General features: G+C 34.0%; 1 protein-coding gene across 2 annotated transcripts in view; it reads left to right on the forward strand.

Moving 5' to 3' along the window:
• GARNL3 (GTPase activating Rap/RanGAP domain like 3) overlaps nt 1–14,930 on the forward strand; it is a 233,839-nt gene that overhangs the window by 88,489 nt on the left and 130,420 nt on the right. For both annotated transcript variants that reach the window (XM_051979671.1, XM_051979670.1), the window contains one exon: nt 8,170–8,196. In XM_051979671.1, the coding sequence (XP_051835631.1) occupies nt 8,170–8,196 (27 nt within the window). The remainder of the gene's footprint in view (nt 1–8,169; nt 8,197–14,930) is intronic.

Consider the following 14,930-nt stretch of genomic DNA (forward strand, 5'->3'; position numbering starts at 1 on the left):
AAGAATGTTTTTTTTTTTAAATAATTGAAAGAAATACTAAATTTTAGTTAGAGGTTAATGAAAATAAAGGTGTAATTTTTTTAAAAATCAAGTTCACTGACCTCTCACCAAAATCTATCATGAGTGGGCCACAGACTCCAGATGTAGAACAATAGTTCTAGTGAAAGGAAATTTCTACCTGTAATGGCTTTACCTAACTTGTATGTTCTTGATTATTGTTGTTGTTTTTAACTTAAAAATATTTAAACTTTAATGTCATTATTATAAATAACCAATGAAATATCTATCGTCATTATCTGTATAAAGTATTTAAATTAATCATAAATGCTTCTTTCCTTTTTAGCAGCTGGCTTCAAATACAGGCGAAAATATATTAGAAAGTCACCAGGTCAAAAATTGAATAGAAAATAAATTTAACTCACTTAAAGATCTGTCCTTATCTTTTATGTCTAGTTTTGGGCACCTTTTTATGAAGGAACTTGATAAGTCAGAGTGTATCCAGAGGAGTACTAGGGAGGAGGCTGGATGCCATGAAGATCATGAAAAATAATTTGAAGAATCTCTAAATATATTAGCTTTAAAAACTTAAGGAGAAAGACGATTATTAGCTTTAAGCATTTGAAGGGCTGCTATAGAACAGAAAATTTAGACTTGTCCTATTGCTCCCAAAGTAAAAAACTAGGAATAATTGGGAGAGGGGAGTAGGGGGGTAATTACTACTACAACACAATAACAACAACAAATTTGTACTTAATCTGAGGGAAAACTGAGGTGGTAACAAGACAAGAGGGAAACAGAAGAAAACAGAAGAGATGAGAAATGGCAGAAATTAAGATTTCTAGGTAAGATTTCAGATTTTAGCTAAGAATAGCTTCTCTTTACAGTAAAATTTTGGTCAGAAAAAGTGATACAAAAATACTCTCGAGATTTCTCTTAAGAACTTTGGAAGGATTATGCAATATGGGTGATACTGGCACAGTACCACTCAGCATGGCATGCCCTCATCAGAGAAGGTGCTGTGCTCTCTAAGCCAAGCAGAATTGGATTAGCTCAAAAGAAATACAAAATGTGAACATTTAGAGAATCCATCCCAAGCATTCACATGGATTATCTGTGCACGCTGAACTCAAATTGATTTGATCAGCCACAATCAAACGTACTACTTCACTCTAACAGAGTGATGTCATTTTGGTCTACTTTAAGAACAAAAGACAACCAACTAAGGGGGTTTTGGAGGAATCTGCTAATTACAGATCAACGTCAGCTGAATAAATTAGTGTCTGATTGGAAAGAAAAGACTAATAAAGTTTTAGCAAGGAGAAGGCCAATCTATTTTCATACACACATACACACACACACACATACACACACACACAGAGAGAGTTGTTCAGGAATTATCTGTAAGTGTGCCCCGGCAAAACAGCCAGGCTCAGCCCACCAGCAGCTTGTCATAGGAATGAGCCACAGAGGCTATCGATATAAATGACAGAACAAGGAGAAACTGGCTTCACTTTGCAGAGATTGTGCTGTATGTATGGTTCTACCAGTGACAAGGCATAGTAATTTGGGGACGGTGAAAAGAAGATTGCACATGTAGTTAGAGGACCTGAGTTAGAATTCTTACTCTGTGACTTACAATCTGTGTGACCTTGAACAAATCCCTTAATCTCTTTAGTCCTCAGTTTCCTCATCTCTTTCCGTTTTAAAATCCTATGATCTTATGAAGCAATAGAATTCCTTATTTTCCAGATTTTCAGGTAGAATGCAGTAATTCTTTGAAAAGATGAAAGAATTATTTCAAAAGGAAAAAAAAAGAATAAGATCTTAATTGGATAGCCTAGGTTTTGTGAAGAGTATAAGTAATAACTTCTTAATAATTCAAACTGACACTAACTAGAAAAGGCTTTTTTGGAGGGAATTGAGATCTCAGTTACTAAAGATATTTAAGTGTAGAGTGGATGAATATTTTTAAAGATGCTGTATGCAGCAGGGTTTCCTGTTAAGGTAAAGGTGAAATTTGGTGAAACTCAGATTCTTTCTGTCAGGGTTATAATCATTATCTGGGAGGATTTTATGACCTCTAACAGAAATATATCCAAGAAACAAGAAACAGCCATAGGGATATTATCAGGATATAGCTATCTCTGACCTTGGATACAGATTCATCATTACCCAAGCCCTTTGGTATTCACTGTGTTCAAGACTTAAGACTTGATACACAGTATACATAATTTCAGCTATAGTTAACTTTCAGATAAACCAGCATCCTTCCCCTTAAGCCCTTATTTTAGAAAACTTCCCTGAAGAATGGAGTATTTTTTCTTAGCAGTACATCCCAAGATAAATGGCTATTTGATATAAAGAACTTGGTTTTAGAGTTAAAAGAACTATGTTTGAGTTCTGAAACTTATCAGTTCTATGATCTTGAGCATGTCTGACCCTCAATCTCATTCATAACATGAGGATAATAAAATTTTGTATTGTCCATCTCGCAGAATTATTGTTTTCAAAAAAGTGTTTTATAACTCTTTTGTTGTTTGTTAATTTTTGTTGTGTCCAACTTTTTTTGATCGCATTTGGGATTTTCTTGGCAAAGATACTGGAATGGTTTTTCATTTCCTTCTCCAGATTATTTGAAAGATGAGGAATTGAGGCAAACAGGGTTAAATGATTTGCACCTGGGCACAGAGCAAATAAGTGTCTGAGGTTGGAATTGAACTCATGAAGATGAAACTTCCTGACTTTGGGCCCAGAGCTCTATACACTGTGTCACTTATCTGCCCTTTGTAAATCTTATAGTGCCAGTAATAATAGCAATGAATTATAAATAGGTCTTAATTTATAAAATTTGAATTTTCAAGATGACACAATGGCGTCAAAAATTAACAACTATAGCCACTCTCCAACAACCATAAGATGCTACTTGATAAGTATAACTTTCTCATCCACATGCTTTCATTCTAATTATTTCTGGTTAACCTCTTCACATCTATAATGCCTCATCCTATTTTCTGGAAGAAACTTCCTTCTCTTTTCTTTACCTTTTGAACTGGAGGCATGTAATTCCATATGTTTGCTCCTAGTTGTTTCTGTTTTATCTGTTTTATCTACTGTCTCTAGTGAAGAATTCAGCAAAAGATTTTTTTTTGTATGATAGTTTTTGATTTTTCCAAATACATGCAAGCTTTCAATATTCCCCTTTGGAAAATCTTGTGTTCCAAATTTTTTTACCTTCCTCCTCTTCCTTTACGTAGCAAGCAATCCAATATAGGTTAAACATGTACAGTTCTTTTAAACATATTTCTATATTTGTCATGTTGCACGAGAAAAATCAAACCAAACGGGGAAAAAAGACATACAAGGAAGAAAAAAACAAGCAAGCAAGCAAACAACAACAACAACAAAAAGGTGAATATGCTTTGATTTACATTCAATCTCCATAGTTCTCTCTTTCCATCACAAGGCTGTTAGAATTCAACAAAAGGTTTTTTTAAGAAACAAGCTCATTTATAACTTAAATCTTGTATGTTAAATAGTAAACCTATCACATATATGAGACAAACAATAGTTTTCTTGTGGAATAATCATATTATTCACTTATGGCTTCATTTGTACCTCTACTGGTACAAATGGCAACTTGCTCTTGCTTTCTTATAGCATGAAGTAAGGTTCCATTCAATCTGCTGCTATCCCTTCTCTGATTTTTTTAGGCTTTGTCCTCATGGGAGAGTGATTTAAGTTAAAAGCTTTATATCTGCTTTAATTTTTGTCTCTTTTCAGGAGTATTGTGACTATGGGTTTTCTTTGGTCACTTCTGAATTTTAAGGTTGTTCCATATGATTATTGATTCAGAACTCTAAATTTTGTGGGTTGCTCTTTATTAATAAGTTACTTAATATCTTGATCATTCTCTATTTATTTTTAGTGAATGCTGGAAAATAGTGTCTTTCAGCTCCAGACAGAAAATATCACATCATATTCAAAGTTAGTGAGCCTTGGTAGTTCTACCACATCCCTGCCACTGACTGGCTCTGTTGATTATGGACAAGTGGCTAAATTTCTCTGAAACTAATCTGTAAAATGAGAGGATTGGACTAGATAACCATTCAAATCTTTTCTTTTTTGCAAGGAAATTGGAGTTAAATGATTTACCCAGGTTCACATAGCTAGTAATTGTTATTTCTGAAGTATGATTTAAACACGGGTCCTCCTGACTCAAGATCTGGTACTCTATCCATTTGCCATCTAAGCTGCTCCTTAAAGTCTTTTCTACTTTGAATCTATAAGCCACCCTTAGAAATAGACCTCCCCTTTCTGAGCTCAAGTTTCCTTATCTACCAAACAAAGAGCTTGTATTATATATCCTCCCAGATCTTTTTCAGCTACAGCAGTCTCTGTTCAGAGGTGGCAAAAAGACAAGAGTTCCTTAGGCTGACATATGAAAGAAGATTCAATTTGTTCTGCCTGACCTTAGACTAGAGAATAAAACTAAAATAATGAATGAAAATTTCTGAAAAGCAGGTTTAGCCCTAATTTAAGATAAAAAACTTTCTACTCATTAGGGTAAAAGTAGCATTTATATAACCTCAGGAGATAGTGGATCCCAAATCACTAGAAGTTCTCAAGCAGAGGCTGGATGATTATTTTTCAGTTTTATTCAACAAGGGGTGAACTAGGTGACTTCTCTGGTCTTTTCTTACTCCCTGAGCCTTTGGAATTCTGTCCTACCAGCTTGAATGTTTTGTCTTCTATAGTCCATTCCAACATAGGTATGGTGATGTGTGGTAGTATTTCAAGACAAAATGTAACCACCCCTTCTATTCGTTAAATGGTCTAAAATTTCCAGTGTAATTTAGGTCTTGAGGTCTCAAGGTATCAGTGATCGGTGGTCCTAGTGTTCACATTCAATGATAATACTTCTTTTTTTTTGTTCCTGATGTTTTCTTTGTATTATCTCTATTCTCAGTTTGTAATCTGCCTCTTGTGCCCTCATAGTATAGAACTTATGTAGTAAAAATCAGTTAAAATGCTATTCAGATTGCTTTTTAAGAAAAAAAAATTTTCTTAGAATCTCAGATGCTATAAAGAGAAACTAGCAAAGTGATCCTGTTTTCTTAGAGTTTTAATAATAAAGAAAGGGAAAACAAGGATATAGTCAGATAGGTACCATAGATTGTAACAAAGTAAATGCCAAAATATTGAAAAACAAAAGTTGGATTCCACAACCAGAAACTTTAAGTAGGTATATACCTCAAGACAAAGGACTCAACGTATAGTTGAAGGAATTTCTCAGCCTCTATGAAAACTTCCTGGATAGTTTCCAATCCACACTGATTCTTCTCCCCATTCTGATCTTCCATAATATGTCACTTACTTTGACAATTATATTCTTTATTTCAATCCAGTAAAGCATTTAGTACGTTCCTGTTACATCTAAGGGACTGTTCTCTGTGGTGGAGATACAAAGGCAAAACAAAAAAACAATTTGACTTCAAGGAGCTAATAATCTACTAGAGGGATTACTGAACACCAAAGTATGAATGTGATCATTTGAAGAGGAGGAAGACTGCTAATAGCTAAGGGAATCCTAGATCCAGAATCAAATGGTACATCAAAGATCAGATAATCCAATTCCCTCAATGAGGAAACTAAGACCGAGGGAGGTTAGGTGTCTTACTCAGAGTTATGGAGGATGTTAGCATCAAAGACAGAATTTGATCACAAGTCCTCTAACTTCAGAGTTCTGAGTACTGCTGCCATTCACCAAACAAGACTCCATGTAGGAAATGGCATGTGAGAAGGTAGAGGTTAGAGGGGAGGAATCCAGGTATAAGGGATAATCTGTCCAAAAGCATGTGGATATGAGATAGAATGCCAAGACCTTAGCTGGTTCTGATTCACATTTCATTTGTATTTCACAAGACTAATATTGTCACAATTCATGCCGATGAAGAGAGTCATGTAAAGAAACTTATGAAGGTACATAGGAGACTTCCTGAAGAGCTCAGATTTACAAAGGGCATATACAGAAAATAAGAGGGCATATGAGTACATATGATCACAAAAAATTATCATGGACCTGTCAGTAAGACCAGTAAAAAGGAAGGCTTTTAAAGCCTGGAATAAATTGGTGCATATGCAAAAAATGTTAAAAGACAACAAAAAAGTTTGTTGTTTTTTAAGAGCCAAATGAACAAGGAAGAGATGAACACACTTGTTTTTTTTGTTGTTGTTGTTGTTGTTGTTGTTTGTTTTTTGCTTTTTTAAAATGCCTTTATAATAACAAACAATATATTTAGTACTGGCTAAGAAATAGAGTAGTTGACAAATTGATAAGAATATAAATCATTCCAGTTGATAAATGACTAAGGAATATGAACAGATAATTCTCAGATGACAGTATTAAAGCCATCTATAGTTATATGAAAAAATGATGAACACACTTGTTGAGGAAGATGATATAATATTAATCAATGATAGAAAGCTGATCTACATAATTTTATATTATTTCTTCATCTTCATCAAGTACAGTGATTATCAAACTGAGAAAGGCAGAAATATTATTAAAAGGCAATTAAACCCAAAATAAAGAAATTCATTTTCCCACATGTAGATAAATTATACTCCCAGAGCACCAAACTTGGAACTGCTACCAAACTAACAAATTGGGAAAATACCAGACTGGGAAAATTATACATGCTTATACTTATCATTCTACTAGTGTTGGTCTTTGGTGGTCTTGTAACATATAGATATATATTTAGTGCCCTGACAGCATGAGAAATTTTGGCAATGTTCATTTAAAGTTTACTTTTGCTTACCTTTTTCTTCACCTATCTTCATTAACTTTTCCACCATCCTCCTCACATACATAGCCAATTCTCAGACATTTGATTATTTATGTGGGCTAACTTCAAATCTCCATTGTAATTTTAAACCTTTCCAATTTTACATATTGGATAGTTTTAGTTTTACATATTCCTTAATATTCCATCTTAAATATGAGAAATCACCAATGTAATGCTTTTTAGTCCATGATAATCCACAAAGTTATTAATTTTAAAAATGTTGAACAAAATAGGTCTAAAGAAGAAAGCCCTACTAATGTATTTTAGGCTATAGTAATACAGGTGTCTTGATTTAAGTAAGCTCTCTATCTCGGTCAAACTACTATAGAATATTGTTTTTGTTATTGTTATTTAACCTCAGCACATTTTAAGAGGGAATTGAGAAAGTGTAGTGAATTCAGAAGAAGTAACCAGGATATTGAAAGATCTGGAAGAGAATTTGGGAGATTCTGTAGAGGTTCCTTCAAAATACTGAGAAATTTGAAGAAAATACTCTTTTTGTTAAAGAGGATCTATTTTTAGATTTATAGACTAGAAAAGGATGCTAATTCTCTAATTTTAGGCTAGTACTTACTCCATTCTTACTATCAACCACTTCTTGAAATTTAAGGGCCAGCCACATTTCAGAAACAATTAATGCCTAAAATGCTAGAACGACAAGTCATGAAGTGATAACTTTGTGATATCCTATCTGATTCAGGAGCTGAACATGCAAATTTGACCACTTAATCTTACAAATAAAAATTCCATTCCAGATTAACTCACACTATGACCATGTAAGATAGCTATCAATTCAGATTCTGAATTATGGTATTTTCATAATTAGAACTAGATTGAAAGCTCTTTGGGCAGTAAGTGTTCCCTTACCAGCCCAAAAACAATATTTTGTTTAAATTATCTGTGCTCAGATTATTCTAGGCCTAACGCTTACCCAATGGCTGTTAGTCAGAAATAAGTCCTAGCTGTGAAGTGCTTTTTGTCATGTAATTTTCACTTTTTCAGTTAGGTCTATATTTGTTTATTTTTCACAAAGAGCCATTCTAGATAAATAGGAATTCATTTTACTTGATATATAGACTTCAATATGAACTAAGTTGTAACAGGAAAAGGAGCAGATAATTCCCAGAACAAAGAACCTCAGTGGGGTCTCCTTTCTTTGACTATGACATTGTTTGAAAAATATTTAGAGAACCAATTTTTATGTGATGTTAATGATTTGAAAAGAAATATAAAAAATGATTGAAGAGAATAAATTTGCTTAGCCTCAAAAAAGTAAAAACATCTTTGAAAATGAACATTAATTTTTTGATGTCTTTAACAGGACTTACTGGTTCTTGAGGAACAAGAGGTAAGTGTAACCTCATCTGTGGAACCTTCCAATTGTTGATAGATACATTTGTTCAAAAAATGGGTCACCCTTCCATGGTATTGACAAGTATAGCTCTTGCTTTTTGGAGTGACTATTCATTTGAGCAGAAATTGCTGATTATCTACTCAGAAGTGTATGTCTTTTAAGACTTCAAGACTGCTTAGGCAGTTTTAACATTTGCTTGTAAGTGAGGCACTTGAAAATTTTGGGGGGAAATCTAGTAGTTTTTCCTTTTTATATCTTACATATCTGTTATGATTGGCTGGCATGAATGAATTTGTCATTGTGAATATTTATTATTATACCATTTATATTTATTCAATTTTTTTTATCTTCTAGCCTTCTAACTTTGAGAAGGAAATATGATTCCCTACCCCATTTGTTTTTTGTTTTGTGTATGTGTGTGTGTGTGTATGTTTTTGGTTTTTTATGAGGGACTGATTTGATTGAAACACCACCTACAATGAAATGGAAAGCTTGGTCAGAGCGAGTAAAGACCAAAGTTTGAATGTAGACTTTGCTACTTACCTGTTTGTCACTGGATAAGTTAATTCCTTTTTTGGGATTCCATTTTGTGATGAAAGTGATTATTTCTAATCTTCCTTCTAGATCTGTGAAATCTTGTCCATTGAAAATAAAAATGGAAACAGACAGGTATTGCAGTGAATGGAGCACTAGGCCAGAAGTCAGGGAGACCTGAGTTCAGATCCTGTTTCATATATTCAAATACTGTGTGACCTTGGGCAAATCACTTAACCTTAAAAAATAAAAAAAAAAGTAAAAATGCTTAAGAGGTGTTATTATTAAGAACCTTCAGAGGCTCCCTGGAGTATTGTTGTGTCTTTAGTGCTTGGTTTTTCTTTAATCACATAATCCTACATTGTTTAAATAGTAAAATTTTTTTCAGGGAATGTATTGAGTAAAGTGTGAAGATTATGATAATGAAAGCATTTTTATAGACTCATACTTATTATTTACTTCCTTTATATAATTAGAAATGTTTTCCTAATTTTTAAAAATTGCTTTCAAGATAAAAACAGAGAAAATGAGTCACAGAAATAGTTTAAACAATTATAAGGGTGCTTTTTTAAAATAACTTTTTATATACAAAACATATGCATGGGTAATTTTTCAAAATTACCCTTGCAAAAATTTCTGTTTCAATTTTTCCCCTTCTTCCCTCCACTCCCTCCCCTAGGTGGCAGTTAGTCCCATACATGTTAAATATGTTAAAGTATATGTTAAACACAACATATGCATATATATTTATACAGTTATCGTATTGTACAAGAAAGATCAGATTTAAAAAGAAAATAAAAATAACCTGAGAAGAAAAAACAAAAATGCAAGCAAACAATAACAGAAAGAGTGGAAATGTTATGTTGTGGTATATACTCATTTCCCATGTTCTTTCTCTGGAGAGAGTATTACAGATCTATTGGAACTGATTTGGATCCTCTCATTGTTGAAGAGAGCCACATCCATCAGAATTGATCATCATGTAGTATTATTGTTGCTGTGTATAATGATCTCCTGGTTCTGCTCATTTCACTTAGCATCAATTCATGTAGGTTTCTCCAAACCTCTCTGTATTCATCCTGCTGGTCATTTCTTACAGAACAATAATATTACATAACATTCATATACCAGAATTTATTCCGCCATTCTCCAATTGGTGGGCATCCATTCAATTTCAGTCTCTAGCCACTACGAAAAGGGCTGCCACAAACATTTTTGCACATGTGGGTCTCTTTCCCTCCTTTAAGATCTCTTTGGAATATAATAAACCCAGTAGTAATACTTCTAGATCAAAGGGTATGCACAGTTTGATAACTTTTTGAGTATAATTCCAAATTGCTCTCCAGAATGGTTGGATGCAATCACAACTCCACCAAAAATGTATCAGTGTCCCAGTTTTCCCACATCCCCTCCAATATTCATTGTTATCTTTTCCTGTCATCTTAGCCAATCTGACAGGTGTGTCACCAGTGGTGAACTCAGAACTGTCTTAATTTGCATTCCTCTGATCAATAATGATTTGGAACACCTTTTTCATATGACTAGAAATACTTTCAATTTCTTCATCCGAAAATTGTCTGTTTATATCCTTTGACCAATTGGAGAATGGCTTGATTTCTTATAAATTAGAGTCAATTTTCTGTATATTTTGGAGATAAGGCCTTTATGAGAATAAGGGTGCTGTTTTTTTAAATAGGAGAGGATCAAAGAAAAAGTTGTGACTTTAAGCCAAACAACCTGCTCCACCAATAAAAGAATGTAGTCCTACTCTCAAAATGCATCTCTTTTCACTCTTCTCTTGTTCCTCCCTGAAAGTGAAGCCAATTTCAACTCAGTTTAGTAAGACATACATTTAATGAGGACTTATTCCAAAAATATAGGCTCTGCTTTCAAGGAACTTAACATTCCAACTGGGAAATGGGTAATTTTCAAGTAAATGATAAAATGAATAAGGTAAATACAAAGAAGGGTTCCAAGTACAGTGTTAGGAGGAATTTGAAGAATGAGAAGACAGTTTGATCCAGGAGGGGAGCTAACCCAGTGCCATGCTAATTATGAGAGTGAGTAATATGGTGAAAAAAGTATTATAATTAGAATTAATAGAAACTTGAGTTTGAATTCCAGATCTGACATTTATTTGTTTAACTCTAGACAAGTTATTTAAACTTAATTTCTTAATCTATAAAATAGAGGTACTAATACTTACTTGATATATCCTGTAGATCTGTTAGAAAATTTTTTATAAATTATAAAATTTTCTTCAAAAATTAAAAATTATAACTTAAAAATTCCATAAAGGAAGTTTCCTTACAAATATATTATATGTATATGTATATATTTCATATTTTATTATTTTTAGATCAATGAACATATATAAATGAAGTCATTAAAGAAATTAGATCCTGAAGAAACTAATGCAGGATTCTAAAGGATCCACCCATTTTGTCAGTGCTTCAACTAGATTAGATTGGAGTTGGAGGCTATCCTCTGTGCTAATCTTTGTATGGTATGTTTGACTATCAAACTGACTCTCCCAGAGCAATGTGGAATATATGAAAAAGCACTGGACTAAGATCAGATGACCAGGGTACTGGAATTTAGAACTAAGAAGCAACTTAGGCCAAGTCCTTCACAGAGAACTTAGCTGACTGTCCAAAGTGAACCCTATTTTTCTGTTTATAGCTATAGCACTCCATTTCAGTCATACCACAAAGTCTTTGGTATTTCTTGTTCTCTTGAACATAACTTGACTTATTTCTAAGATGGTGTTGAAATAGTTGATCTTTCACTCACTTTACTTCCAAAGAACAATCTATGATTCTGTCACTACTAAATCACTTTATATTTAGTCTCGTATTTAATCTCATGCTTTTCTGGCTGAGGATCTGGGTATCCCTAAAAGCATACTCCCTACATTCTCCACATCCTTTTGTTGTACTAAAATTGTGTTCATAAATACATTGACAGGTCCTGTTGACTAGGAGTTAAATTTCTGTCTGAAATAGTAGTGACAGGAGCCTTTCTTTGAAAAATGTTGATTAAATTCTGTGGAAGACTGTGCTAAATCTATGAAAGATAAAAAGAAAAAGACGACTAGCAGCTTTGTTCTGGGAACTTAGGATCCCCATTAAGAGAATTGAGTTAGAGTCAAGTGGCTTATATTCAAGTCAAAGCTTTGACCCTTAGATAATTTTGTTTCTGCTGTCTGGCAGGTATATATTTTGGGCAAGTCACTTAACTACTTTGGAACTCAGTGTTCTTATCTGTAAACTGAGAGGCTTAGATTGATGATCTTTCAGGTCCTATCCAGGTACCATAATAATAATAATAGCCAATATACCACTGTGGCACTATTACAAAAGAAAATATTTCTCAGAAGGCATAATCATAAATATACAAACTCACTTGCCCCCCATGTGGGAAGTATCATTTTCCCCTTTTGCACTACCTCAGCCACTGGGGACAGAAAAGGAACTAGATTCATAGTTTAACTGTGTTATCATAAAGCACAATTCCAGATCCAAGTCCAAAACCTCTTTTAGCTTGAGTAGGCACCCTGGCTTCTCTGGGCTTCCATGCTGAAATAACTAGCTTGCTGTACCCCTTACATACATTCACCAGCTCAAACTCCTTGTCCTATGGAAATCAGCTCCATCATCTGAAATTGAGGAGAAGCAACATAGAACAGAAACAGTCTGCCTCCAGCCCATTTCTTAGAGCCATGGTAAAAGAGAAAGATCAGGGCAATTGCAGTGCCCTTCTTCCTTCTCCTCAGGTCAGCAGTCAGTTCATAGCATCCTCACTAAGCTCAGCAGTTAGGAGCACAGGCAAAAAGTTGGCAAAGAGAACAGACTGCTCAACTATACTAACTTTAAAAACACAAATAACAATCCTTAGTGAAACTCGGTATGCTCGAAGCTGAGTTACATTAACATGTATATAGCTTTTTATGAGCCAGAAACTATACCAAGCAATTTACAGTTATCTCATTTGATCTGCCACAAAACCCTAGGAGGTAAACATATAAAGGACTGCTTGCCATCTAGGGGAGGGGGTGGAGGGAGGGAGGGAAAAAAAATCGGAACAGAAACGAGTATCAATATAAAGTAATTATTAAATAAAAATTAAAAAAAAACCCTAGGAGGTAGATGCTGTTATTATTCCCATTTACAGATGAGGAAACTAAAACAAACAGAGATTGAATGATTTGCCCAGAATCACAGAGCTATAAGTATCTGAGTCTGAATTTGAACTCAGATCTTCCTGATTCTAGGCCCAGTACTCTATCCTATGCCACCTAGTTTTATGGAAGATAGAATGTGTAAAAGAGAGTAGCATAAGATTATAATATGGTTGTTGAGAGATTGGAATCATATTGTGGAAAGCATTAAATATCAGGACAAAAGGTGATTTTTTAAAATTAAAATTAATTTAAGTTTAATTCACAGTGAGAAGGCATTTTTAAAAATTTTGTTGTTTTTTAATATATTTTGGATAGAGAGAATCAAAGAAATGCAGAATGAGGAAGGTATCATGGTGCAGTGGAACAAGCAGAAGATTTGGAATCAGGAAGACCTAAGTTTAGATCCTTAATACTTAATATAGCCTAAGGAAAGTTTTTGGGCCCTAGCTCCCTCATCTGTAAAATGAATAAGATGCCCTAATGAGTTCAAAGATCCCTTATAACTATAAATCTGTGGTTCTTTGAACATTAGGAATATGCATGTGCCATCAGTGTATAGGATGTATTGGAAGAGAGAGTCTGGAGTCTGGGAAGTCAGTTAAATGCTTCTTTAATAGTCTAAGTGAGATGTATTAGGATCAGATCTAGTGTGGTGGCAGTGGTAGTAGAAAGAAAGGGCCAAGTGAAAGAGATATATAAGAGCTAGTGCTTCATTATCAGGCTTGAGACATAGAAGAAAGGACAGTAATTACTGGCAGTACCTCTAAGAACATATACCTTTTGATGTAAAGAAAAGAATTTCTAATAATCTGCAAGATCCCAAAATGGAATAGACTGCCTTAGAAAGCAGTGGATTTTGCCTTCACTAGCTGTCATGAACAATGATTTAAAGATATTATCCTTATGATCTACTTGAAGAAATGGGATGTATACATATGTAACACACAATTAAAAATTCCTCAACTTCTAAACATAAAATATATTAGGCACTAGAGAGATAGCTTAGGAGTTATTGGACTCACCAAGAAAGTTAAAGAAAGACTCTGAATACCATAATTCAAAAATGGTACAAGAAAATTCCCCAAGAATACAGAAACCAGGGAAGGGATTCCAAATTGACAAGATCCACAGGTTCCTAACAAGTATAAACTTAAGATTCAGCTCTTCCAAAAATATTGCCCCTAAATTCTTAGGGGCAAAAAAAATTGGTCTTGCTCTTCTATTCTGCCTCTTTATGCCATCACCTTCCTCATTCTAAGGCTACATGAAACCAAATAGATGTTGGGTGATCATGGCAGGATCCAAAAGGAAGGCATAGTAACCAAAAAAATCCATCTGTGATCTAAAGCTTTTTGGGACCTTGCTGTTCCAGAACCAGAGAGATAAGGCCTTCATCATGGAGAACACCTCTATTGCTAATGACAACCTGCTGGACTTACTAGTGCACCAGCTCCTAGCCTCTTGTTCTTAGATGCCTGCCACTTACTCTCAGCCTAAAAGACCTAAGCTTTGCCCCTAACCTCAAATCTTTCCTGACCTCTCCCCAGCATACTTCTTTCCCCATCAGTGATAAATAGCAGGGGCTGGCTTGGCTACTCTCAGGGGAAAAAAGTTTTCTAAAATACATTAGTAATCAAGGAGAAAAATAGAATCAGAATATCTAGATCTAAATGAATATTGCTTTTATAATTTATATAAAATATAAATTTTTATCATAAAAATTATAAAGTTATTATTTATAAATTATAACATTTATAAAAATTATAAAAAACAATAACAATTATGCTAAAGATAAAAATCACTTCTTAGGGGATGCAACTGAAGAATTCTTTATGACAAATTTGTATCCATGAATAATAGAGAAAAAGATCATAAATCATTTTTTCTGAGCTGGAAGGAACTCAAAATTCAGAATGTCCAAAGTAGAAGTTATCTTTTCCCCAAGAAACATATAGCTTCCAAACTTCCTGTTTTTGTCAAACTTTCCACTATTCTTCCAGCCTCATAGTGA

The sequence above is a fragment of the Antechinus flavipes genome, chromosome 2, assembly GCF_016432865.1.
Source record: "Antechinus flavipes isolate AdamAnt ecotype Samford, QLD, Australia chromosome 2, AdamAnt_v2, whole genome shotgun sequence".
Taxonomy (NCBI): Eukaryota; Metazoa; Chordata; class Mammalia; order Dasyuromorphia; family Dasyuridae; genus Antechinus; species Antechinus flavipes.